Source organism: Carassius gibelio, chromosome A13, assembly GCF_023724105.1.
Source record: "Carassius gibelio isolate Cgi1373 ecotype wild population from Czech Republic chromosome A13, carGib1.2-hapl.c, whole genome shotgun sequence".
Taxonomy (NCBI): domain Eukaryota; kingdom Metazoa; phylum Chordata; class Actinopteri; order Cypriniformes; family Cyprinidae; genus Carassius; species Carassius gibelio.
In genome coordinates, this window is record NC_068383.1 from 4,932,484 (window position 1) to 4,960,095 (window position 27,612).

The 27,612-nt window shown below is 37.9% G+C and overlaps 2 protein-coding genes across 2 annotated transcripts; one reads left to right on the top strand and one right to left on the bottom strand.

The window, feature by feature from the left end:
- The first annotated feature begins 1,437 nt into the window (after window positions 1-1,437).
- LOC128025935 (eukaryotic translation initiation factor 3 subunit L) lies at window positions 1,438-7,505 on the top strand. The gene is made up of 15 exons (XM_052612557.1): window positions 1,438-1,610; window positions 1,820-1,862; window positions 2,873-3,086; window positions 3,159-3,238; window positions 3,333-3,394; window positions 3,514-3,583; window positions 4,485-4,558; window positions 4,720-4,891; window positions 4,978-5,132; window positions 5,248-5,418; window positions 5,711-5,844; window positions 6,068-6,241; window positions 6,612-6,801; window positions 7,005-7,085; window positions 7,230-7,505. Exons 1-15 carry the CDS (start codon window positions 1,584-1,586, stop codon window positions 7,305-7,307), a joined length of 1,725 nt encoding a protein of 574 aa, XP_052468517.1. The 5' UTR covers window positions 1,438-1,583; the 3' UTR covers window positions 7,308-7,505.
- Window positions 7,506-8,215: 710 nt separating this feature from the next.
- Window positions 8,216-26,968, bottom strand: LOC128026540 (cadherin-23). The gene is made up of 26 exons (XM_052613797.1): window positions 26,871-26,968; window positions 25,570-25,748; window positions 24,691-24,894; window positions 23,940-24,398; window positions 23,632-23,748; window positions 22,657-22,881; window positions 22,349-22,518; window positions 21,603-21,740; window positions 21,381-21,500; window positions 18,949-19,126; window positions 18,175-18,386; window positions 17,238-17,432; window positions 17,031-17,144; window positions 16,284-16,413; window positions 15,564-15,827; window positions 14,444-14,605; window positions 14,108-14,364; window positions 13,864-13,961; window positions 13,132-13,252; window positions 12,972-13,051; window positions 12,790-12,830; window positions 12,590-12,650; window positions 12,235-12,364; window positions 11,955-12,077; window positions 11,492-11,602; window positions 8,216-10,448 (listed from the first exon to the last, which is right to left on the bottom strand). Exons 1-26 carry the CDS (start codon window positions 26,966-26,968, stop codon window positions 10,110-10,112), a joined length of 4,326 nt encoding a protein of 1,441 aa, XP_052469757.1. The 3' UTR covers window positions 8,216-10,109.
- Between the last annotated feature and the right edge of the window lie 644 nt (window positions 26,969-27,612).

A 27,612-nucleotide genomic window follows, 5' to 3' on the forward strand; every position in this document is an offset into this window, starting at 1 on the left:
CACTCTCTGTTTGGAACTGAGCAGCTGAACTGAAGCTGAAGTGATGAGCTGTGCTGGTTTTTATTTTATAATATAACATACCATAATATGATATAATATTCAAGAGGTAAATAGTTATATGACATTTCTGACTTTGGATATACATACACACGATCTATGTAACGTGTTGATGTTTAACACTTCCCATCTCCATTTAAACTCCATCCACTTCATCACACACCATCATCATCATCATCATCATCATCACTAAAATTCCTCTGGTATCGCATTGTGCGTGTCTCTTTGGCTTGTTTGCACTTACATGCCAGAATTGCTTAAAGTAGTTCAAAACAAACACTTCGAATCGCATTTCTCCAATTCTCTTCAAGCCAAATAAGTAGACATATGGCAGCAGTTATTGAAACTCATAACAGCAGCCATTCACACGAGTGCAGAGACAAAACTGCACATGTGGGGTTTCAGGGGACTGTTCATTCAAAGGGCACACTTTCTGTTTTTGCCTCTCGTGCTCAGTGAAGCATGAGTTCACTCACTGAATTCAGCTCTTCATCATCCTATATTGATATCCAGTTCCAGTGAGTCTGATGGGCAGATGTGAAGCCGCAGTTATAGGAACATTGGCGCCATCTACAGGACACATGTGGAGATGCAGCTCAATATCAGAACATTCACCAGAAAACTAGCTGGTAAAATGGCAATATACAGGAATAATAATAATAATAATAATAATAATAATAATAATAATAATAATAATAATAATAATAATAAGCATCATCATCAAAAGCTTTAATAATTTATTAGTTTTGAATTTAATGAATATTTAAGTTAGTATCATTATTTTGTTGTTGTTATACAGTCTTAGGGATTATTATGTGTCTGTTTATTATTAGATTGTAAATTGTAAATCTGGGAGGATTTCCTAAATTTGACAATTTATCTGAATTAAATGGGAAAAAAAGGAAAATGTGATATTTGAATATTTATGAGACAAAAAATTAACATGTTATTTAGTGATTAGTATTACAATAATTATTATCCTGGGGAAATTACTTTTTACATGAGAACAGATCTCTAAAAACTTTACCAAATTTCGAAATATTTCACAATAAATACCTTGAATTTCTGTTACTTAATAAATAAAACATTTTTTCTCGATTTATTAATGTAATAATTAATTTTATGCTATTTAATTTCCTATTCTTTATTTAATTTGTCTTGTTTGATTATGTATATGTCTGTTTCAGTATAAAGTTGCTGGTTTTAAAAATGAATAAATACAACAATACAAATAATTCAAATAAATTATCTTCGCTCATCAGGATGTACCAATCAGATGTTTTGATTTGTGTGCTTAATGCAGTGCGTCTGAATTAAGTTTTATGTAGTAACAGAATGCCAGCATCTCAAATTCAGCCAAATGATTCCGTCACTGCCCCACAATCCTTTGTGCGCTTCGTCTGCGTCACCGGAAGTCCATGCCGTGGACATCCTTTCTCTCCTCCGCGCGTGCTTTGTGGCAGTTGTGTGGTTTATGAAGCATTTATCAACGCTTTAAACACCAACTAGAGGACTAAACATTCATCATGTCTTTCCCGATAGAAGATGAAGAGGTGAGTGCGCGTGCCTGTAGTGTCACGAGCTCGTGTGTGTGAGACTCAAGTGTAGCGTGTGTTGATGTTAATCAGTGTAGCATCATTTTCATTGCCTTTGTCAATACAAAAGCCATCCTGCATTTGCAGGACACACTTGTAGGCTAACATTTGCATAAACTGTTCATATGTCAGACTGATCATTGTTAACTCCGTGTTTTTGTTTACAGTGTGACCCTTACAGCTACCCCACTGATTATGACTACCATACCGGTGAGTGTCTGCTTCTGCTGCAGAACAGATCAATACTTTGTTTTTGTGTGTGTGTACACTGCCTTTCAAAATTTTGGGATCAGTAATATTTATTTATTTTTTATTATTTATTTATTTATTTATAAAGAAGTCTTATGCTCTTCATATCTGCATTTATTTGATTAAAAATACAGAAAAGAAACTGTAATGTTGTAAAATATTATTGCAATTTGCACAGTTGAATTTTTCAGCATCATTACTGTCTCATAATCCTTCAGAAATCATTCGAATATGGTGATTTAATTGCAATATTTGAAACAGTTGTGCTGCTTATTGATATTTTTTGCGATTAGTTTTTTTCAGGATAATTTGATGAATGAAAAGTATTGAGAAAAGAAATATTTTGTAACAATATACACGACCGTGTAAACATTCTTTTTTTTTTTTTTCAGCAAGGATGTGTTAAAAAAGTGCAAATAAAGACTTACATTGTCAGAAAAGATGTATGTTTTAAATAAAGCCTATTCTTTTTTACTTTATTCATAAAGTAATCCTGAAAAAAAAGTATCACAGGTCCCAAAAATGTTAAGCAGCACGACTGTTTCAAATATTGATATTAAATCATTAAATTATTTAAAGCATATTAGAATGATTTCTGAAGGATTATGTGACACTGAAGACTGAAGAAATGATGCTGAAAATTCAGCTTTGATCTCAGAAATGAATTATATAATAAATTAGAAAACTGTTATTGTAAAATGGTAATAATATTTTAAAATATAACACTTTTTTTTTTGGTCAAATAAATGCAGCCATGAAGAGCAGAAGAGACTTCTTTAAAACACACAAAAAAGCTTTATTGGTCACAAACTTTTGAACTTTTACATTGTATATGTATAAAATTTATAGTCAGATATTTACCATCCCAACATAGCTTCTGAATAGATTGAATAGCCTCTACATAGATCAGTGAGTAGATGTGTGCTATTAAGGGGTTTGAAGGAATACAGTATAAAGTGTGTGTTCTGCAGGTGACCCTAAAGCTGATCTGGCATTTGAACGTCAGTATGAGCACCAGCAGACGTATCATGTGATCCCTGAGGTCATCAAGAACTTCCTGCAGTATTTTCATAAAACCATCTCAGACCTGATCGATCAGAAGGTTTATGAGCTGCAGGCCAACCGCGTGACCAGCGAGAGCATTGAGCAGAAGATCTACGAGATCCAGGATGTTTATGAGAACAGGTGCGCAGTCCTACGGTTACAGACTGGGTTCCAGGGCCTGGAAATGTTGACTAATCTTTTATTTCATTTTAGCTGGAACAAGCTCACCGAACGCTTCTTTAAGACGTCTCCATGGCCAGAGGCAGAAGCCATCGCTACCCTGGTTGGTAACGGTGAGTGAATCCCGTTTTTGCAGCGTTTAGGTATCAAAAGCTCTGAATTGAAGTTTTCATCGCTGACATGAGCATGTTGTTTGGTCTGTAACAGATGCGGTTTTCTTGATCCTCTACAAGGAGCTGTACTACAGGCACATCTACGCCAAAGTCAGCGTGAGTGTGTTTGCTCATCTGGCTCTCTGAATGCCAAGAAAAGTCTTTGTATGTTTGTAGCCCCCTAGATGGATTGTCAGCTCATGGCTGTCAATAATGAGACTTTTTCTCACGTACAGGGAGGTCCGACTCTGGACCAGAGGTTTGAGTCCTACTACAATTATTGCAACCTCTTCAACTACATTCTCAGTGAGTGCAATCTCATCATTTACATTTGATGGGCAATAGTTTAAATGTTTGTGAAGTGTTTATATATATATATATATATATATATATATATATATATATATATATATATATATTTGTATATATATATATATATATATTTGTATATGTATGTATTTATGTATAACTGTTCTATCTGGATCTTTACTGTATTATTTTGCAATATCCTAAACAATTTGAGCCTTTTCTGAGTAAAAATATGAATATATATATATATATATATATATATATATATATATATATATATATATATATATACACATAGATAATATATCTATTTTTTTATGAATTATTAATTTTAAATGATGTAATTATTTGATAATTCCTTATATTATAATTAAAAAATGTCAAAGTATATGCTGTTTTCCATATCACTACTATTCAAAATTTTGGATTATAAAAAGATTTCTTTAAAAAAATAAATTCACAGGTTCCACAAACTATTAACCAGCTGAATTCAACATTGATATGTATTTTTTGAGCAGCAAATAATTGTTTTGTTGGGTCATGTGACACTGAAGACTGGAGTAATGATGCTAAAAATTCAGCTTTGCATCACAGGAATAAATTACATTTGAAAATACATTACTATTTAAAGCAGTACTTTGGAATTGTAATAATATTTCACAGTATTATTGTTTATAGTATTTGTGATCAAATACATGCAGCTTTGGTCTTAAGAAAACTTATAAATAATAATAAATAATTGTAAATAAATTGTATTAAAAAAACATTTATAATTGTAAAATAATAATAATAAAAATGAAAGGGTTTTTGTGTTTAAGATCCCCCTGACAAGTAGTCAATTTAAGTAAGTTTGATGGATTGTCAACAGCAAATGATTTATTATTTTTAATGTTGTCAGATGCCGATGGACCAGCACCTCTGGAGCTCCCTAACCAGTGGTTATGGGACATCATCGATGAGTTCATTTACCAGGTAAGAGTATCTTGCTAGTTGAGGAGACTCTTTGTGGCACCTTCTGTGTTACTGATGTGTTCATAAAGAAGTGAATACATTTATTCATCTATCTTATGATTTCTAATGAAATGACCCAGCAGAATCTCAGGTGCTGAACTCTCTCGCGCTCCGTTCTGTAGTTCCAGTCGTTCAGTCAGTATCGCTGTAAGACGGCCAAGAAATCAGAGGAGGAGATCGAGTTCCTGAGGAGTAATCCCAAGATCTGGAACGTTCACAGCGTGCTGAATGTCCTTCACTCTCTGGTGGACAAGAGCAACATCAACGGTCAGCTGGAGGTGTACACCAGCGGAGGTGAAGGACGGAAACCAGCCCTCATGTACGGTCTTTCATGATTATCTAATCCAGATGTCAGTGTGACGCTGGTGTTTTTGTCACAGGGGACCCAGAGTCCGTGGCTGGAGAATACGGCCGTCACTCTCTCTATAAGATGTTGGGTTATTTCAGTCTGGTGGGATTGCTGAGGCTTCACTCTCTGCTGGGCGATTACTATCAGGCCATCAAAGTCCTGGAGAACATCGAGCTCAACAAGAAGGTCATACAATGTCCCACTATTGTCACTGAGTACGATTGTCTCAAGACCAACAAAAGAGTTGTGTTTGTGTGACAGCATATGTTCATAATCAGATCTGGTTATTTGTGTTTTTCAGAGCATGTATTCACGTGTGCCCGAGTGTCAGATCACCACATATTATTATGTGGGTTTCGCATATCTGATGATGAGACGCTATCAGGACGCCATTCGTGTCTTCGCCAACATTCTGCTGTACATCCAGAGGACCAGAAACATGTTCCAGAGAACCACCTACAAATATGAGATGGTCAGTGCTTTTAAATGTAAAAGTATTTATTTTATTTGTATAGTATATTTATTTTTTCTTTTGCTGTTAAATGCACTATTACTCTATTACAGTAACAAGGAAAATGCTAATTACATGCAAAATTAAAAAAATGCACACATTACTGTATTTGTAATTATTAAATTATGCAAAACCTGCTGTAATTAGTGTATTAATGTTCCTAGATTGTATGCGTTTCTTTCTGGTGTATTTTCTATTGGTTTGTCATAATGGTGTGATGCTTAATCTACATTGTGTATTGTGCGTTGTTCAGATTAATAAACAGAACGAGCAGATGCACGGGCTTCTGGCCATCGCTCTCACCATGTACCCCATGCGCATCGACGAGAGCATCCACACACAGCTGCGCGAGAAATACGGAGACAAGATGCTCCGCATGCAGAAAGGGTGAGAACACACACATTATGCACCGAAGTTATATATGTACTGGAGGTACCACCGTGGTAGGAGCCTCTTCTGCTCATTTATTTGAAGAAAATACACTAAAACATTAATGTTGTAAAATATTACAATTTAAGCATATAAATAAGATAACATTTAATTTATTCCTGTATATAAATAAATATATATATATATATATCTAAATAATGGGGGGATTTCTCTTTTTCAGAGATCTTCAGGTGTTTGAGGAGTTGTTCAGTTTTGCCTGCCCCAAGTTCCTGTCACCCGTAGTTCCAAATTATGACAATGTTAATCCAAATTACCACAAAGAACCATTCCAGCAGCAGCTCAAGGTGTTTGCAGAGGAAGTGCAGCAGCAGGCGCAGCTCTCCACCATCCGCAGGTACAACACCAGTTTCACGAGTTCACACTTACATACAATTGGGAGGGTAAAGTTTAATGCGTATTTGGCGTGCTGTCCGGAGGGAGGGCTCGAACCCAGAGTACTCCCCCCTACCCTATGTAAGTGGTTTAGGACTAGAAGTGTGGAGAAGGGGTGGTGGGGGGATGCTGTGAGACTGTGAGATTTTCTTTTAGCAAATACAAAAAAAAAAAATTACCTTTTTTTTTTTTAACGTTTTTTTTCCACACCTTTTAATCTGCCTATTAACAACCAGCCAGCCCAGCTGATGGCTGAATCTTCTCTTCCCACAGCATGTGTAGAAGCATTGGTTATTAGATTGTTCGTAACTGTCTCTGTGCGTCTCTCTCAGTTTCCTGAAGCTCTACACCACTATGCCCGTGGCCAAACTGGCTGGGTTCCTGGACATGTCCGAGCAGGAGTTTCGCATCCAGCTGCTGGTCTTCAAACACAAGATGAAGAACCTGGTGTGGACCAGCGGCATCTCTGCTCTGGACGGAGAGTTTCAGTCTGCGTCTGAGGTCGACTTCTACATCGACAAGGTGTGTGTGTGTGTGTGTGTGTGTGTGTGTGTGGAGTTCCTGTCTAGGTCTGCCTAATTGAACACTTTGTTATGAGATTAAATATAGGGCTACCACTTAATTAAAAATTAATTCATTGTTTAATAGGCTATATATATTTAGTTTTAGTGGTGAGATGCCTTTGTGTGTCACTCTAAAGATGAATTTACTCGGTCTTCCTGCAGGATATGATCCATATTGCAGACACCAAGGTTGCACGTCGCTATGGAGATTTCTTTATCCGACAGATCCACAAGTTTGAGGAGGTAAGAATAATTCATATACAGTGAATTATTGAATAATATATATTATGTACATTTATTCCCCCTTGCCCAATTACGGTGTATTGATCTATTTTTGAATTAAACATCTATGTTGTCACACTTTGATTGTACCTTTATCTTCTGTAGCTTAACCGAACGCTGAAGAAAATGCCTCTGACTGGTGCCCCTTCGAGTTTGACCAGCTCCACGTCACGTGCCACGTAATGCAGGTCCGGTCAGAAGAACGAATCAAAACCCAATTTGATATGACTGTGATATCCACCAATCACAGGCCATCCTTCTCAACCAATCATATATTGTTGGCTCTTTCTGCTCAGTTCACTGACTTGCTCTAGTGTGTCATAAACAAGTGAAACTGATGGAAGTCCTTTTTCAAAGTCAATAAAGTTTGATGTGGCTGAACTGCAGTTTGCAGTCTTTCTTAAATACCGTGGGGCCGAAACAAAGTTCTTTAATAATTCATAAACAATTATTGCGTAAATTACCAAATTAAATTTAGTGACAATTTACATAATGGTTCTATAATGCTTATATTTAAAAAAATGAGGCTCTAAGCATCTTACATGCACTTAAGTGTACATGCACTTACATTTTACAAACATAAAGGATTTCTAGCCTACCAGTATAAATGCCTCTAGATGGCAGAAAAATCTTTGTATTCACAGGAGCATTTAAAACGATACAAAACTAATTTTGTTCTCCCTTTTATTTAGGACAACTTTGGGCTCAGTATAGTCTACCAAAAAATACCTTTTGACTGCAGCATTTTTTTTTAATTTTATTTAAATTGCTATCAGAATTGTTTAACTGTTAATGTTTCCAGTTTGGTATTAATACACCATTCAATAAGTAACAGGACTTTTGAGATATTTCATTTTGAGTGTCTGCGGTGTGTAGCTATATCATGAGGGTCACGGTACTTTATTAATATCCTGTTGCTGGGCTTCAATATATCGAGGAATGCTGTCTTCATGACTTGCTTTGGTCAATATTTTATCATTTACAGGCACTTCAGGCAAACCGTTGCACAAACAGTAGCCACATATTTTTCATCTGCAGCCTGAATGCTGGTTACCAGACAATAATGACCAAAAAAAGCAACTTTACAAAAAAGGGGAATATAAAAATAATAATGCCTTACAACACACCATTAAAATAATCCGGTATATAATGTTGAAAAATAAATCCACTTAATAAATAGAACTATTTATACTCAACACAGTTTGGTAAATCAGTGTTTTTCTTTTACAAAAATATCTTTTGTAATCTTTATTTTTATATATCAAAAAGTAAAAAAAAATAAAGACATGATATTTCCCTCTTAGGTCGCAGTGGTCTGTCAATTACTTTTATAATTTAACGTTGACTTTTCTTTTTCGGTTTTTATTTTTTTAAGTTAAAATTGAGCTATGGTATCTCAGGAACCTTTCAAGCATTAGTATCACTGCCATTTTTTTTTTATTAAAACACATGACACACATAAATCCCTCAGTTCAAGCAAAAATGAAACGTTTTGTTAGTTGACCAGACAAACCTCAGTAAGTCCAGTGGAAACAGTGTTTAGTCTGCTAACTGGCTTTCCCCATTGGTCCATGGAACGCCTTTCAGTCCATTTTCCTGAATGCAGTCTTCCACATTTTTTCAGATAGTTTACAATTTTTATAGATCGAGTTCATTTTAGTAATGTCTTAAATCTCACTGTAAAGACATCAGCACACAGCAGCTTGCAGTACATTATATTTTCTTATGATCGTTTCTTTATATCAGATGGACTTTTCACACTTACCTTTTAACCCAGGGTTGGTTGGTTGGTTTGTGAAAACACGTGTGAACTATGGGTACCACAATAATATTATAGCAGTAGCGACTGCTAGAAGTCAGTCATCTGAAGTTTGAGAATACACGGCAGCTTCAACTAAATGGTGTGTTCGGGGCCATTTTTTGATCAATGGCAAACATTGCAACTGTTTGGATCGCCTGCATGAAAACAGTATTTTTGGAATCATGCTTTGTGAATTTAAACACTATAGGAAAAAAATATACATACAAAAATAATACTGTTTCATAATCTCTCCAGATAACATGTTTACCATCACTGTTCAATACTTTTAAACAATGATTATTCAAAAAAAAAAAAGTGATGTAACATAAAGCCAAGTATGGTGACCCATACTCAGAATTTGTGCGGCATTTAACCCATCCGAAGTGCACACACAGAGAAGTGAACACACACCCGGAGCAGTGGGCAGCCGTTTATGCTGCGGCGCTCGAGGAGCAGTTGGGGGTCCGGTGCCTTGCTCAAGAACCCACAACCTCAGGGTTAGGAGTCAAACTCTCTAACTACTAGGCCACGTCTTCCCCCTCTACTAAAAAACATCCTTCCTGCAGCCATACGAAGTGCATGAATATTTGTCAGTTGACTGGTTGTCAGTATCTACACACATCAACATTTACTAGCACTGCACAGTTTCACACTATATAACCATGGCACTGCAAAAATACTGCTGCTAACTCTGTCTTAGCTTCAGAACCCAGAGTTAAACCTTTTTCAATTTCCAAGTGTAAAATGTTGCTTAACCCAGGGTTAATTGCGGTGTGAAAAGCCCCTGGAGATACACTCTCCTAAGCAGTTCAACAGTTCATTATACACATACATCACCATGTTATTCCCTGGTGTCTTATCGAAATATGAAAAAGCTAAACTAAATAAATAAAAACTAGTGTCCGTATTTGGCCTTCCACTGGTCTGAGAGTGCATTCGTTACCCATTGTGTAGATTGAGTGTGTGTAGCAACAGTCTCATACTCTTGAAATAGCCCTGACAAGATGAGCCACCCTTGATTTGGGCGTTCCAGGCCCACACACTCATCTACACACCTTCCTCACACCTAGCCCTTACAAACCTGAACTCTTCTCCACATTGCAGAAGAGATTTTCTGTTGAAAACAAAGAGCCAGGAGTGCCATGCATGTTGTATTTTTCTCAGACCAGCGAGGCCTCGGCTAGTCATAATTCTGTGATCTCTAAGGGACTCTCAGACAGAGTGTCGCTGCCCTTGTTTCTGTGCAAAGGTGTGGATTTTGCAGACTCTGTTCGGGCGTTGCGTTCGGCATACAGTCCGCCATCTGCGTGCAATGCTTCAAGGGAGCGTGCCAGAGCACGCTGGTCATCTTCAGGCAGGCTGTTGAGGTCAGAGGTCAACAGAGTGCCTGTGCTGCCGTGAACTGCATGCACCCCGTCAGGACCCCTGAGCTCGATCGGTAGTTTGTGCTTAAAGCGAAGGGTTCCTCGTCCTCCAACACCAACGCGCTCATCATCATCTTCTTCCAGGTCACTTTGGATCAGCTGGGAGAAGAGAACATGAATGGATGGATGGATGGATGGATAAAATGATGATTTAATGATTTAATGGAATTGATGCAAAGATGAATGAATGGATGGATGGATGGATGGATGGATGGATGGATGGATGGATGGATGGTTGGGTGGGTGGGTGGATGTATGAATGGATTGGTGGATGAATACAATGCAGGAATGTAGGATACAATGATAATTAGATGAATGGAATGTTGGAGTCATGGATGCACATTTGTAGGATGTAATTAAGGACATATGCAAATATTGATTGATGAATTATGAATTTGTGGAAGGATGCAATGATGGATGTATGGTGAGATGGAATTATGGACGGATGCAATAGTTGTTGGATGCAAGGATGGATAGATGCATGGATGAATGGGTAAACGGGTGGAGGAATTAACAGTTTGGTTGATGAATGGTATTATGGATGGTCAGATACATTTATGGATTGGTAGATGGATGCATGAATGGTGGATAGAAGGATTGATGGATGCAATGATGGAGTGATGAATGCATGGATGGTGGGATGGAGTTATCAATCAGATGGATGCATGTTGGATGAATTAAAGGAATGATGCATACAGTGATGAATGGATGCATTTATTGACAAATTCAATTATTGATGGATGCATGGAATTTGGGATTGGTAGATGCATGGGTGAATAAATGGATGCATGATGGTTGGACAGAAGAAAGGATAGATGGAGTGATGGGATGATTGACATGGATTGAAACATGTAAGAAAGACAATGTAAGAAAGAGAAGGTGAAAAATAAACATTAACAACACAAAATCTTAGAATTTGACAGCAGTTTTAGAGGAAACACCAAGAGAGAGCAGCAAACACATCTGTGAAGCAGTGAAGAGCAGTGAGCAGGCTGTGAACCAGCCTGGGAAACATCAGCAGGGTCACATGACTCTGAGCATCAGGATTCTACTGATAGGACAGGGTGGAGACATAGTCAGCCAGCAGTGAGGAAAAGGGGTGTAGAGGAAGAGCAAACACAGCACCCTGTCATATTGCCCACCTCTGTGACTGATGACTGGTCACCGTGGCTGGTTGACTTGGTGACCATGCGGGCAGCAAACAGCTTTTTGAGTCTCAGGTAGTCATCCAGAACCACATTGAGCAGCGAGCCCTGATTGGATGGCAGCATTGGTCATGTGGTGTCTTATGAGCTGAATCCTACAGCACGATTCTGATATTTCGCCTCATTTAAGAAAATGATCTCACTCCACATTATATTATATCGGCTCCGAGTTTAAGTCTTGGTTTGGACAAAATAACACCAAAAACTGAAAATACATTTGAAATATGTTCAAGTTTGGATTTGAGTCTAGGAATCAGGCCTAAAAAAGTACTGAAGCTCTATGATGATCCCATCTTCTGCTTGTGCGTTCAAAGATTTTATGGTTTGCCTGTTTATGTTCTCCAGTCTTTGACAAATTCATCAGGAGCTCTAATGTCAGATTTATAGCTAATGTTCTCACCTTGATTGGCCCCTCTCTCATGATTTGTCCAAGTTTGGCGATGTTGTCATACTCCTGAATTGCAGCTCGTAGATATCGGTCATCTTCCGGTTTAGAGGCCTGAGGCTCATGTCCAAATGTACCCTACAGAAGACAAGATATTTATTTAGTACCCTATAAAGTGAAGATGACACTTAAGTACCCTACAAAAGCAGGAAAAGACAAAGAGAAGGTCTAGGTTCTTGTGATAACAATACATGCACCACGGCATAATTCTGTCAGTGTTTTGTGAGTTTATTACGTGTGTGCGAGCCGGGCTGTTCCAGAGGTCAGCAATGTCACTTAAGTCTTCAGGAAGGTCGTCCTCATGCTCTGCCTGTGCTGCTAACTCCAGATTCCTGCAGAAAGGATCTAGCCACACTGGATTTGCTCTATAAACACACAAACAGAGAAAGAGAAGCACTGAGATCACAATCAGTTAAACCTTACAATTCAGTCTATTCTAGATAATAACCAACATTGCATTTTGATCATATCTCATATATTAAGAGTAAGTTAAGTTTTGTCACGTGTGTGATTATTTTAGCAATCTGGAGCTCTGTTAACACATAAACATAAAGGTTCATATCAACAACACCATTGTATTGCTCACTCACCCTTCAAATGTGTACTTGTTTGTGTTGGGCATATCCAGGATATCCATCAAGCCTTGATTTCCTGCAAGTAGAGAGAGAAAAAGCAAACCCGCTTTTACCATGACAACAAACACAAAGCCATGATTGTTAAACTTCAGCTTGTGTGAGAATTAGTCTCAGCTTCCTCCAATCGCAGGGATGGGACATTCCCAGCAGCTTACCTGTGGAGCCAGCAACAATTGCCTTCAGCTTCCTTTTGTGCCTGTTAAAAACAAGAAAAACCTCAGAACCTCGCATACCTGGTTTTGCATTGAACATGACAAGCGACAGAACATGATTAGCTGTGCTGCTTCTTTCCACAAGACACTAATGCTTCATTAGATCCTCTAATGAAAGTACTCACACTGAGCGGTAATACCAGTTCATCAGGATAAACAACATGGCAGCAAGGAAGAGTAAAACTGCTAAGATGATAATGGCCATCTGAAAGAGATAAATAGGCATTCATGCTGTATACAAAATATTTTTAATACAAGAAATACACTGTACACAAACACACATACCTGTAAGGTGCTGAGGTCATCAGGTGCACGAGCGGTCACAGCAGGCTGAACATCCAGAACGTTGTAGTTTCTAAACAGATTCCTCAACTGCTCCTTGTTCTCATCGATCATCTGAATCACCCTGAAAACCAATTCAGTGAATCAATCAATCTTCCTCAATGGATCAAAGCAACTGTGGATGTGACCCTGGACCACTGGTCTTAAGTGTCGATTTTTTTATTTCGAAAGTGAGATTTATACATAATATAACAACTGAATAAATAAGCTTCCATCGATGTATGGTTTATTAGGATCGGACAATATTTGGCCGAGATACAACTATTTGAATATCTGGAACCTGAGGGTCCAAAAAAATTGGAATATTGAGAAAGTCACCTTTGAAGTTGTCCAGATGAAGTTCTTAGCGATACATATTACTAATCAAAAATTAAGTTTTTATATATTTATGGTAGGAACATGATCTTTACTCAATATCCTAATGATTTTTGGCATAAAATAAAAATGTTTAATTTTGACCCATACAGTGTTTTTTATTTTGTTTTATTATTATTATTTTTTTTTGGGGGGGGGGGGGGGACTTAAGACTGTTGTTGTGGTCCAGGGTCACATATGCAATAATCAATATTTTTATGTTCAATTATCTGTGTAGATGAAAAAGCAACCAGTAGAGTTAAAGAAACACCGATTTGACATGTAGGTCATGTGTGGTCCTGTACTGTATATACCTCTTACCTCTCCACATCTAGAATACGGTTGGTCTGCTTGTTGACTACATGAATCAGGACATCGGTTTGAGCAAAGTTCACTCTTCCCTTTTTATCCACATGAAACTATGGGAAAGAAATATCTGATTTATTCAATTGCATGGTTATGACAGGAGATATAATACTGATCTAACTTTGTACAGGGGCTTTGTACAAGGACTGTAATCTAATGTTTAATGATATTTAAAAAGGCAGCACAAACACACATGTACCTGTACATCATCAGTGTTAACTATGGCTCCTGTGATGTTTGAGAGCAGGTTTATAAACTCCTCCTGAAACAGCCGGACACGCTCCGGTATCTCATTAATGACGATTTTCACCCGCTGGTCGTCTCTCAGAATGTAAATGCCCACTAGACTCACGTCACTGTGTCCTGCCAGATCTCTCGCCAGAACCTCCACCACAAAATAACCCAGATCATATGCCATAAACAGGTCAAACGTTCGGATGATTCCATCAGTCTCACCTGAAAAGAAAGAAGAGTCACTAAAAATAATAAATAGACATTTAAACAGGGAGTTTAAGAGTGTGTGATGCGCACAGACCGATGATGAAGACGTTGCCCATGTCTTCAGAGTCATTGTAATGCAGTTTGATGTAGCGGATGGACAGAATGTGATACAGAACAAGACTGTTGTTGCCAATGTCATTATCAATCGCTTGAACCCGGATCAGATCAGAGCCCACTTTAGCATCCGCAGCCACACCTGACAGACAGAGAGAGAGAGAGAGAGAGAGAGAGAGAGAGAAAGAGACATGTAACAAGTAAAAAAAATCTAATTTTAAAGCAATAATAAAAAAAAAATCTGATATATATATATATATATATATATATATATATATATATATATATATATATATATATATATATACATATTAAGAAATTAATATAAAAAATAATTAATATAATAAATTATAGTGTTGTCAAATGATTCATCGTGATTAATCGCATCCCAAATCAATGTTTTTGTTTACGTGTGTGTGTACTTAGTAGATTTATTATGTACTTATAAATACACACATACATGTATATATCAGAAAAATATGTTACGTTTATTTATTAAATATATTTATATATGATATAAATTAAATGAATATAAATACATACATGTAAATACAGGTTAATTTATATATACATTATAAATATACACAATACACACACATATATTATGTAGACAAAAACGTTTATTTTGGATGCAATTAATCGCAATTATTTGACAGCACTAATAACAATTTTATTTTATTTTTCATTTTGTTATATGATGGTCGCACTAAACTATCTTGGCAAATTTTTACCTTGTCTTCATACTTATTTATGCTACTTCTACATGAGATTATAACTTTTATTTTAGTTGAAATTTAATTTAATTAAATTTTACTACTCTGAATGAAGATGACAGAGTTTGAAAAATCTAATCTAATCAATTTTAGATAAGGAGCAAAAAGTAGAAGTAGAAGCTGAAGTAGCTTAAGTAGAAGACCAAAGAGTTTACAATTTGCAAGCAGAAGAAAAGCTCAGTTTTGAGCTGATAATGGTGCTACTGTAGATAGCTTTAAAGACCAAATAAATAAATAATATTAGAGGCAAAGTAAATGAAGCCCCAGAATTAACCTTAAAACAGGGTTCAAAAGCTGAAATAAAAATAAATCAAATAAATCTGTTACCTGCAGTGTACTCCATCTTTGTGAATCTCGGAGACTGGTCGTTGATGTCCTCAAGGAAGATTCTTACTTCCTGTAATGTAGGGTCACGGCTTGGATCAAGCACTTGGGCCCGCTGTGACCTTTGACCTCTCCGAGGAGACCAGTTTCGGTTACTGGAAGCTTTAACAATGATGGAATACACTGGGATTTCTTCCCGATCCAGATCTTTTTTGACCTGTAACACCCCGGCCGCACTCATACCAAAGTTTCCCTCGGTATCGCCTCCTAGAAAAGAACATCAGTAATGCATTTAATAAAACATTTACACTTGCCATGCATGAAATACTACCATTGTTCGGCCAAGTTTACAAGGGAATTTCAAAGTTTCTCAGAAATCTGGGTTTCACCATCTTCTGCTGATGCAACAAAATTGTGCAAACCGAGTGATGCATTTGTAAATGTAGGTGGAAATTTTCTATGAAGAAAGAGTCCTGACCTACAATAGTTGATCAAGAGTGTTTGTTTGTTCACATATGAAATTCAATTCTTTCATGAATATGTTCAGCAGAGAGATTACTGCCAGATGATTATTAAGGAAACATCCAATTACAATTCACATTAAATTCAAAGTCAAACTCCTTTTGTAAGAGCTGAACGGAGCCTAACATTGGATAAGCTTGGTATAATGATGCAAATGCATATATAGGGGTTCATTTTTGCTGTTTAACACTGTGTCCGCACCTGCAATGAAATAGTAGACGATAGCGTTAGAGCCCTCGTCCGCGTCCACTGCACCAGTCACATTGCCCACAACAGTCCCAGGAGACGAGTGCTCAGGCACCGACAGAGGCTGATATGGCAAACTTCCTCTCTGAAATACACGCAACACACAGAATTAAGCAATAAGTGATGCGGAATTTTTCAAGCATCACATTTCATGATGTAGAAGTCCTCAACCCCATAAAGCCTTCTTTATCATATTTGATATGAAAATGTATAAGGCCTCTAAAACAGCAACATGATTAAAACTTTGCTGAAAAACCTGATTACTACATGGCTTCTGTCATTTGACAATAGTTTATACTTTTTTCATTAGCAATTTTTTTTTTTCTACAAATGTCCACATACATGTCTGCTGCAAAAAAAGGAAACGTAAGAATAACTTTTATATTGATGGTAATATTAAAGACAAACGTTTACTAAACTGAAGTAACTTGATTATCCACTCATCATTTGTTTTTGTTTTTTTGAAGTATGTTAAAGTGTGATACAATTCATCAGGCTTTCGAGGAATGTTTATTTATTATCTGTCATCACTTCATTGCATTGCATGATTTGCTTTGTTTCACAATACATTTACATTAATGCATTTAGCAAACGCTTTTATCCAAAGCGAAATTGTAAATCAAATGAAAAATGTTGAATTTTTTGAAGTTTCAAAATAGAGTGATGTGTCTGATTTTTAAAAACAAAAGCTCAAAACATTACCGGAGGTTTAAGAAAAACAGGTTCATTGTCGTCGATGTCAGACAGAGCCACCTGCAGCGGCTGCATGGTCTCATACGGGACGGGCTGCCCGAGGTCATACGCCACCACAACCAGCTGCACACCAATACAGAGATTTCAGTTGTCATTGCACCAAGGTTTTCGGCTGTTTTCATTTGTCTTTGTGTCTGGTTAGAAAGAGTGACTCACACTGTACAGGGCTTGTTTCTCTCTGTCCAGTTTAACCGCAGTGGTGATCACTCCGGTCACTGCATCAATATGGAAGTTCTCCCAGTCTCTATTTCCTGCTCCAGTCTGCAGGAAGCTGTACCGGACTTCTCCGTTCACCCCCTCATCCTCGTCTGTGGCGAACACTTCATACACCACCAGCCCAGGAGGCTGTTCCTGCAAGAACACACACAAAACATGACCGGATGGTCACTCATTCATGATGTCTGACTCTGAACAAAACAGGTCATCCAAGCTCTCACACCCCAGGTATGGGGTATCAAATTTGACAGACCTCAAAGCTTTGAATGGTGAGTACTCACCCCTGTTCATTTGTCCATGTGAGAGATTTTAGTCAGAATCTCTTATTTTAGAGAGTTATTTTTTATTTTACAGAGAATCTCTTATTTGATTTTATTTTTGTGCCATTTAGTGCTTTTGACTCTAATCAAAGGCATTTCAAAGGTTTTGAAGACCGTCCTTGCTGCAAATGGAATTTAAAAAGTTTGCACAAAGTTCTCAGAATACTGTCCGCTACGACACTATGGTTAACATCTCTCTGAATCACAGGGGTGAATTTCATCACTTCTCAGAGCGATGGAATAAAGAACTTCACAATGATCACAAAGATCTGCAACACGATCTTTTCACTCTGGCTGTCAGAAGACCACACAAGCAAACACTCGATCTCTACTGCATGTTTCAGCATGCAACTAGACAGCTACATGTAATGGATACTCCCATAAAGGACATGTGAAGTAAGAACGACAATGAGGAAGACAAAAAAAGAGTGTTGTGGGATAACTGAGAACACATCGAAGCGGTTGAGTTGTAATTTGTAGGATGAGTGAGAAAGCCTGCATTCAATATATATAATTTATTAATAAAAATGAGCGCTTGGATTTTCACTGCCTCACACCTCAAGTATGTGCATGATAGTGCCATTGGCAGGCCGCACAAAGACCGGCCTGTTATCATTGACATCTATGACAGTGATCTGAAGACTGGCGGTTCCCCAGAGTGGCGTTCTGCCATGATCGGTCGCCACCACGGTCAGATTAAACCTCTCAAAACTCTGCAGTAACCGCAGGGAGCGAATCAGCCCGGTGTCAGGATCCAGAGAAAACGCATCTGTAAAAGAGAGAGGAGGAGACATCAGCAACATCATCCAACTATGTGGGTTTATCAAACTGTACATGGAAAGGAAATTGACAATGTCTTTAATTTCTAATTAATTTCCCGATTTTAAATCAAGGTTGTAAACAGAATGGTGAACAGCAATTCAAATTTAAGAAAGTAGATTTAAAGTGCTATGAAATTAAAATAAATCTGTATTTCTGTATATTTCTGTATATCTGTATCTGTGTGTGTGTGTATGTGCTCTTGTTTTTGTGACATATCAGGACACAACTTTGTTTAATGACATGGGTATGACACAGGTTTTACAAGGAGAGGGTGACTTATGAGGACAGAACCCATGTCCCCATTTTTCAAAACGCTTATAAAACATACAGAATGAGTTTTTTTGAGAAAGTAAAAATGCACAAAGTTTCCTGTGAGGGTTAGGGTTAGGTGTAGGGTTGGTGAAGGGCGATAGAATATACAGTTTGTACAGTATAAAAACTATTACACCTATGGGATGTCCCCACTTTTCACAAAAAAAAACATGCGTGTGTCTGTGTGTGTGATTTACCCGCTCCGGGACCCTGTAGAGTGTAGGTAAGTAATGCATTCTCCCCCTCATCGAGGTCAAGGGCCTTCATTGTGATCACTGATGTACCAACCGGCTCGTTCTCAAACATACTAGAGGTGTAGACTCTCTCTGAGAAACGTGGGCGGAAATCATTTACATCCATCACTGTCAACTGCACCTGAGAGACACAGAGAGAGAGACGGAGTTTAGAGATCTGATACAGAGGTGTTAAGGTGGAGTAGCGGAAGGCTTTTTCGCTTGTTTGTTTTTTCCAAGTTTTTGAGGTCAGCTCACGCAAAACTGTTCACATGAAACTGAAACTTTCTGTGCAAGAAAATGCAAACATGTACAAGATATTTATCACTGGTTGGGAACACAGCAAACCAACAATTCAATTTAAAACACATCATGACGATGCAGACTGCCCAGCTGAACTCATCAAAGCTGATTTGTATTTGCATTTTACTCACATCTGGAATTTATGAATATTATGCCAAGCTGGCATTTAAAATTGCATCAGCTGATTGTATTTTAATTTTCTGCTTGTTTTGCTTCTATAACTTCCCACTTCCTCATAACAAAACAGTGTGAAAAGAGGAAGTGCAAGCTGAACATTTGGCCTCACAAACACTTCATCTCTTGTGAAACCTCATTTGCAAAGCTGATGCTCTCTTCATATCCTCCTTAAACAGGAACTGGAAGTGAAGACGGCTCCGCCTTGAATGCGTCACGGTCTCTTGCTCAAATCATTTTATCCATGTTTGGTTTTCTTCCTGTGGTCAACCGGTCTTTATTTTGCAGAACAGGTTGTTTGAACATTGATTTCAAAGTGAGATAAAATGATGACACAAGTTCATCTGCTTGTGTCTGAACGAGCCGGAGCACGACAAGAATATTTTTTTGTATGAGAAGAAAACAATAAAATAACGACTTTATTCAACAATTTGTCTCCTCTGTCTCAACACATCACCATAGTGCCATTTTGGAGAATATCTGCTGAATGCAAACTGCGTACACTCTTCTGTGTCCACCGTGACACAAGGATGTGCTGTTTTCTTTCAAATCAAAGCGTAAATACATGTAGAAAATGTATCCTCATATCGCGGCTGACACAGAACAGTGTACGCAGTTTGCAGAATTATTTTTGTTTTCTTCTCGTACAAAAAAATATTGTTGTCGCTTCGTAACGTTACGGTTGAAACACTGATGGCAGATGGATTATTCTGACATTGTCTTTCATACTTTTCTGGACCTTGACAGTGTAATTTACTTGGCAATCAATGGAACCGCCACATGCCTCCCGGTTTTCATCCAAAATATCTTAAATTGTGTTCCAAAGACGAACAGAGATTGTAATTAATGACAAAATCATTGTGACAAAATCATTCATTGTGGGGTGGAGTATCCCTTTAAGTTGGCTTGTAAAGGGCAACTTACTGAAATCCGATTGAAACTTCTTCTTCTTCTTCTGAGACCAAATTTTAAATAGTATCTCCTTCTAAACTTTTGAAGCTACACCTGCCAAGCTCAGGTCAGACCTTCAGACTGGTCTGACTTGGGTCGCTATATCTTTTCTAACTGATCCGGCTTACAGTTTTCATAAACCAGACTATCAAAACCACTTAAAATCCGACTTTCATTGAAGGGGTGAAATTTTTTTAGACAATAAAACTCCCTACTGAAAATATAGCTAAAACCAGCCTAAGCTGATTGGCTGCTTTGGCTGGTTTAACAAGCTGGTTTTAAAGTGGTTTTGGCCACTTTTTTAGCAGGTCAATTGGTTTTAGCTGGATTAGCATAGAAACATGCTTACAACATTCTAGTAACTTGCTAAACATGCTAACAACATGATAATAACTTGCTAATAATGCTAACAACATGCCTGTAACTTGCTAATCATGCTAACAGCATGCTCATCACTTGCTAATCATGGTAATGACATGCTAGTCACTTGCTAATCATGCTTACAACATGATAGCGACATGCTAGTCGCTTGCTATTAATTTGAACAACATGCTAGTAAACTGCTAATCATGCTGGAAACATGATATAAACATGCTTACAACATGCTACTAACTTGCTAGATACTTGCTAATAATGCCAGCAAAATGCTAGAGACATTCTAATTATGCTGGAAACACGCTAGCAACATGCTAGTAACTTTTTAATCATAGCAACATTCTAGTTTACTATTTCTTATTTATTTATCAATCATTTTTTTCTGATAGATTGTATAGCCTTCAAAACTTTTAAACTACTTAAAATGAGCTAAAAACTGAAAGCCATTAAAAATGTTCAAACTTGCGGGCTAGGCTTTTTCAAGCCAACGTAAAGTTTGCCTACAAACTTTAATATTTAGTTATAAAGTGATGTGTATCAAATTATTTCTGAGGTAATAAAATGGTTGAAATTCACACTCAGCTAATGTGTACCTGGACGGAGTTTTCTCTGCGGTTGTTGGGGCTGCCTCCGGGGTTGTCCCTGGCATAGGCTGTGAGAGTGTAACGGTCCTTGGTCTCTCTGTCCAGTGCAGACAGGATGTAGATGTCACCCTGATAACACAGGACATCAACATTGCATATAAATGACTTTATAAATGGCATTTCTTATTGTCTTATTCTTATTGTCTTTAGCTTTCACACCAACCCACTCACCGTAGTGGGTGTGATGCCGAACTTGCCCTCTCCATCCACTAGTCCATATTCAATGACAGAGAACAGACCGGAGTCTGCATCTGTCGCACTCACACTTACAATAATGGTGCTGAGTGCAACATCCTCAAAAATGGACTTCTGCAAACACATACAGAAAAACATACAGAAAATCTTTGGTTCAAGTCTCTTACTTTATGCTCACCAAGGCTGAATTTGTTCGATTTTTAATATTGTGAAACATTATTACAATTTAACATAACTGTTAAAATATATATTTAAAATGTAATTTATTCCTGTGATGCAAAGTTGAATTTTCAGCATCATTACTCCAGTCTTCAGCGTCATTCAAATAGTTGGCTCTCAAGAAACATTTCTTATTTTTGATCAATATTGCACTGTTTAGTGGAAAACGTGAAAAGCCTAAAGCAGCACTGAAAACATCAATATTGCAACTGATTTTGAAAACTTTGGCATTAAAATGCATTATGACACATTAACTAAATAATCATATAAATATTCATTTGTCATGCTTAAAATTCAGACTATTTGTCATTAAGATTTTACATTGAATAAGCAAAAAGCAACACAGAAACATTTTCACCAAAGTGTCAAACTTTGACACCACTATATCAGCTTTACACCTCTATTTTCCTCCATCAGTATTAACATTCTTCCTGAATTTAGAAGGAAAGAAAAGCATTCAACCTGCACAGTATCCTGATGCTCTTTGGTTTGTTCTGATTTACCTGATATAAAGGTTGCTGAAAAACTGGGTTGTTGTCGTTGACATCAACAATACGCAAATACACAGGAAGTTCAGCAAAGCGAGGAGGCATGCCGTGATCCTGAGCACGCACTGTGAAATTCAACCACTGCACTTGTTCATAATCCACAGTCCGATTGGCCATAATTTTACCTGTGGATAGTGATTTAGAAAGACACACACCATGGAGTTTAGAGATGGAATTAAACCACCCATTTTTCAAGCTTCAATCATTTAGGGACCACTGATAGCAATGTTGTAGAAACGAGAATATATATTCATGTGTGTAACCTGTAGAAGGGTCTTCAAGTCTTATGTAGTCTCCACGGGGCAGGTGTAGGAGCTGGTAGATGATCTGTCCATTTGGCCCTTTATCAGGATCCACAGCCGTCACCGACAGCAGTGTGGTACCAGACACAGCGCCCTCCAGAATCCTCTCGGTGAAGTTCGCTACCCCGAAAGGGCGAAAACGAGGAGCGTTGTCATTCACATCCAGCACGTTGATGGTTAATTTGGCTGTGGGGAGAAATAAAAAAAACGTAACTAGTTGATTTCCTCAGAAAGAGGAAAGGAAACAAACCCCCAACCACCCACTGCCCAGGCTGATTTAGTGCTGGTCAAGAAAAACTAAATCATAGGAAGGAAAACCTGACAAACTGGAAGTAGGTTACAGGCATGGGTTTCTGGTCAAACCAGTTAATAAGCCTGGTGTGGACAGTAAGTACTGGTCTTTTTAGTAGATGCAATAAAAGAATAAGATTACAATGTGATCTATCTTAAAGTAACAGTTGCATTTGTAGATAAAGATGATATTGTTTATTCAGCGGAACAGATTTGGAGAAATGCAGAATTTACATCTCTTGCTCACCAGTGGATCCTCTGCAAGGAATAGGTGCTGTAAGAATGTTTAGTTTAAACGGATGCTCTGAACAATAATCCACTGTAAGTAATCCACAAGCGTATTTGTAATAAACCAGCTTTTCACTTCACAAGACATTGATGAATGTACTGGAGCTCTGTGCACTACTTGTGGATTATTGTGATTATTTTATCAGATGTTTAGACTCTCATTCTGACGGCACCCATTCACTCCAGAGGATTCATTGATGAGCAAGTGATGGAATGGCAAACATCTCCATATCTGTTCCAATGAAGAAACAAACTCATCTGCATCTCGGATGACTTGAGGGTGAGTAAATTAAATAGATGAACAAATGAAAACAGAAGGGACAGAAAGAAGTAAGTAGACAGAAAGATCTTTCTTACCGTTGGGTACACTGACAGACATGTCAATAACATCACTGGCATTGTCATGCACTGAAACGATGATCTCAAAAGTGTTAACCAACTCTCGGTTCAAGGGGTTTCGTACAAACACAGCACCTAAGAATAAAGTTGGACACAAATATCAGCACAAGATGACAGAACATGAAAATCACATTCATTTTCTCTATAGAAATCTGATTTGTAATAAAAACCTATAGTGTTTAGTTGTTGAATTACAAATTAAGAGCTACATGTGACGTCTCAGAGGGCTAAAAGTGCAACTTCTGCAGAGAGACATAATTGCTCACCTGTGTGAAAGTCAATTCCAAACGACTGCTGCAGCCCATCCACCGGATTATTCCCATCATCCTTTGCTTCCACAGAAATTATGTAATACTCCAGACGGGGTCGTAGATCAGGGTCCTCGGCAGTGAGTGTAGCTACGACCTCTCCTGGCGGTGTTGACTCGTTAACGCTGATAGTCTGCACAGGCCGTATGAAACGAGGACGGGAGTCATTGACATCATCCAGAACAACAGTTAACGTCGCCGTTCCTGAGAGAGAGGGTGTGCCTCGGTCAGTTGCTATGACAACTAGACGGTACGAGCTACGCTCCTCTCGGTCAAGTGTAGCATTGCCGACCACGACGGCACCAGAGAGAGCGTCAACAATGAAACGGTCCTGAGCGCCGCTGTCTAACCGATACTGTAGCCAACCGTTAGAGCCGCCATCAGCATCACTCGCCGACAACTGCGTGACTACCACACCTGAAAATACACACAATGATACATTGTTAGATTTACAATTTTTTTAATTCAAATGAAACTTGTTTTATTTAGTATTTCTGATTTCAGTTTTTTTCCATGTAATATTTATTTACACAATGTAGATACACACACACACACACACACACACACACAGTGAGAAATAATACATTTGTAAATAAAAAATACTCAAAAAAATACTTTGCACTCTCTGCAATGGGGACCAACAAACCAGATTAAAGTAGTTTTTCTACCAGTTCATCTACCTCCACCAGGTTGATACTGTAGCTCTCACCTGTGGGGCTGTTTTCTGGCAGGTGTACAGTGAAACTGGATGGATTGAAGACAGGTGGGTTGTCATTTATGTCGAGGATGGTGATTGTGAGTGGAACGGTGCTGTTTAAACCTCCCACATCCTCCCCAAGCAGAAACAGCTCCACCCACGGCACAGAGAAGGCCTCCCGGTCCAGCACAGCACCCCCACGCACTGATACCACCCCTAGAGACACAGAGAGAGGGGGTGGGGAAGAGAACGTGTCATGAGCGGGAGTAGTGCTTGATTACGCGGAACTCTGTGGGTGTATAAAGGTGGGAGGATGGTTATCTTGTATAACTGACACCACAGATATAAAAGTGTCAGCATATTTAAAGGAATTAAATCTAAGATCTTTAAATTACTGAAAATAAAAATACTAATTTAAGACCAACTTTCCAAAAAGCTTAAAGGTTAAATTCATGTGATGTTAAAATATTTTCTTGATTTAATATACACAGACAACTATAAGTAAACGAAATAGTGCAAACTATAATATAGAGCATCCTGACCAACCTGACATAGCAATACTGCCTTTACAAATGGCTTGAGTTTATATGTTTTTCTACCAACGAACAACAGAACAAAACAAAACAAAACACAAAACAGAACAGAACAAAACAAAACACAAAACAGAACAAAGCACAAAACAGAACAGAATGGAACAAAACAATGGATTGTACTAACAGAAAAAAAAACCTCTGAAAATATCACATCAATGTTGATTCAATTGAATATTAGCCTCTTGATATTATCTCTTGAAGACATTTAACGTTTTTAAAATCTCTTTGAGGCCTTTAATTTTGGAAACCATGAAAACAAAACAGACATAATCTTTAGCATCTGTGCTCAACTTCAGACCTGTGCGGGAGTCTATGGAGAAGAGGTCCACTCTAGTTCCCAGGAGGCGATACCTCACCACCGCATTCTCCCCAATGTCTTTGTCCTCTGCTAGAACTGGGCCGTTTAGAATCAACACAGTGGTGCCTAATGGACAGACAGAAAGACAAAGAGAGAGAGAGAAAGGTTCAGAGATTTGGCTTCAGAGGTTCAGATTTGATCTAATGTTAAATGAGTCATGACCATCACTTTTCATCCTGTATTTATTTCACCTCAGTATGTTATATTAGTCACAACTTCTGTGGCCCACAAGAGAGTATCATTTAGTTTTTTATTCATTCTTATTTTAATGTCAGACTTATGTTATCTCCTGGAATTCTAAATCACACCGTTTACCACCATTTACAGCATAGGAGATTTTTTCTCTACTGAGGTCACCTGGAGGAGAATGGGCTCTTTGCTACTGTTACCTTTGTCTTACACAGTTGGGGTTTAAAATACAATTAATATTAAGAAAATATTATCACTTTGACTGCATTGTTTTCCGAGCTGAATAATGACACTAATGTTTTGTGTAGAGCAGCTTTATTGCTCAATCTAATTAGTTTCATAACTGATGAACTGCAGCATTGACACTTTTACTGAAATGAATCAACACTGAAGGGAATTGTGCTGAATAAAGTTTGTCTTCTGTAGACATGCTTATACCTTTAAGACTTCTAAGTAACTAATAAACTTGTTGATTAATATCTTCACATATAAAATAAGTAATACTGCTCATTTATGTGTTACAGATTTATATTAGATTATTATATTTATATGATAGGTAAAAATTGTTAGTCTGAATGCACTGTTAGTCACTATTGTAATTGTAATTGTGAGCGATAATTCGACGTTAACACAAAATGTCAGTAATCTGAAGATTTCAGAAGAAGCCATTTTTGCTATTTTGATTAATAAATGCTATTTTATTCTGAATTCTGAGAGTGGTCCCACTTTATATTAGGTGGCCTTTACTACTATGTACTTACATAAAAAAATAAGTACAATGTACTTTTTGTGTTCATATTGTATTGTAAAACACTTTTGCTGCTATAGAGGTGGGATAGGGGTAAGGTTAGGGAGAGGGTTGGAGGTATGGGTAAGTTTAAGGGTGGGTTAAGGTGTAAAGTATGGGTCAACAGTGTAATTATAAATGTAATTACAGAAATTAAATACAGATGTAATTACATGTAGTTTTAAAAAAAAAAAAAAGTAGTTAAGGCCACTTAATATAATGTGGGTCCCTGAAAGTTACACAATGTATTCACAGTGCAACAAACTTCTGCTTCAAAACCTTTGTCATCACAAAGACAATCAACATAGTTGTCTTATGAATGAGATTAAAGAGCTTTTCTTCTTGGCCCTTCATGAGCTTCATTTCTAAGAGTCAGGATGTGGTTAGAGAAAACACTACCTGTGGGTGAGTTTTCACTGATCTCGCCCCTGTAGCTTGATTGGCTGAAGATGGGCCTGTTGTCATTCACATCCAGCACAGTCACCACCAACAACTCTGAATCCTGAGCAGAGAGAGAAGAGTCTTATGACACCTGATTGTGTCATTCATGCCATCTGTGAAACCTGAATGGGTTGTGTTATTTACCCTACGTGCGATACGAGGGTTGTCTGGGTTGTCTTTGACGGTGATGGTGAGGCTGTATTCAGACACTCTCTCTCTGTCCAGCCGCCTGTTCACCTGAACCACACCTGACTGGAGGAAAGAGAACATTAGTCTGTTCACTCTTACATTATTATTTCTGTCTCTTATTCTCTTCTTACTCATATCTTTCTGTTTCTTACTGTCTCATTAATGTAGAATGATCCATCACTGTTGCCGGCGGTGATGCTGTATGTGAGGAGAGCATTGCGGTCACTGTCAGAGTCTTGTGCCCACACTTGAGTGATGGAGGTGTGGATCGGTGCTCCCTCGCTCACGCTGGTGTTAGTGGGTAAGTTGAGCAGGATGGGGTCGTTATCATTAATGTCCAAAACCTTAATGCTCAATACCACCTGACACAGAAAAAC

Excerpts from the sequence above, each read along its gene's own strand:
- LOC128026540 (XM_052613797.1), bottom strand. The coding sequence starts at position 26,968 with ATGAAGCTCATGAAGGGCCAAGAAGAAAAGCTCTTTAATCTCATTCAT. Across the intron at positions 16,414-17,030 it reads CTGTTTTTCTTAAACCTCCG|AGAGGAAGTTTGCCATATCA; the intron begins GTAATGTTTTGA and ends CGTGTATTTCAG. Across the intron at positions 11,603-11,954 it reads TGAGAGAGGGGCCAATCAAG|GGCTCGCTGCTCAATGTGGT; the intron begins GTGAGAACATTA and ends CCATCCAATCAG.
- LOC128025935 (XM_052612557.1), top strand. The coding sequence starts at position 1,584 with ATGTCTTTCCCGATAGAAGATGAAGAG. Across the intron at positions 3,239-3,332 it reads CGCTACCCTGGTTGGTAACG|ATGCGGTTTTCTTGATCCTC; the intron begins GTGAGTGAATCC and ends GGTCTGTAACAG. Across the intron at positions 3,395-3,513 it reads ACATCTACGCCAAAGTCAGC|GGAGGTCCGACTCTGGACCA; the intron begins GTGAGTGTGTTT and ends TCTCACGTACAG.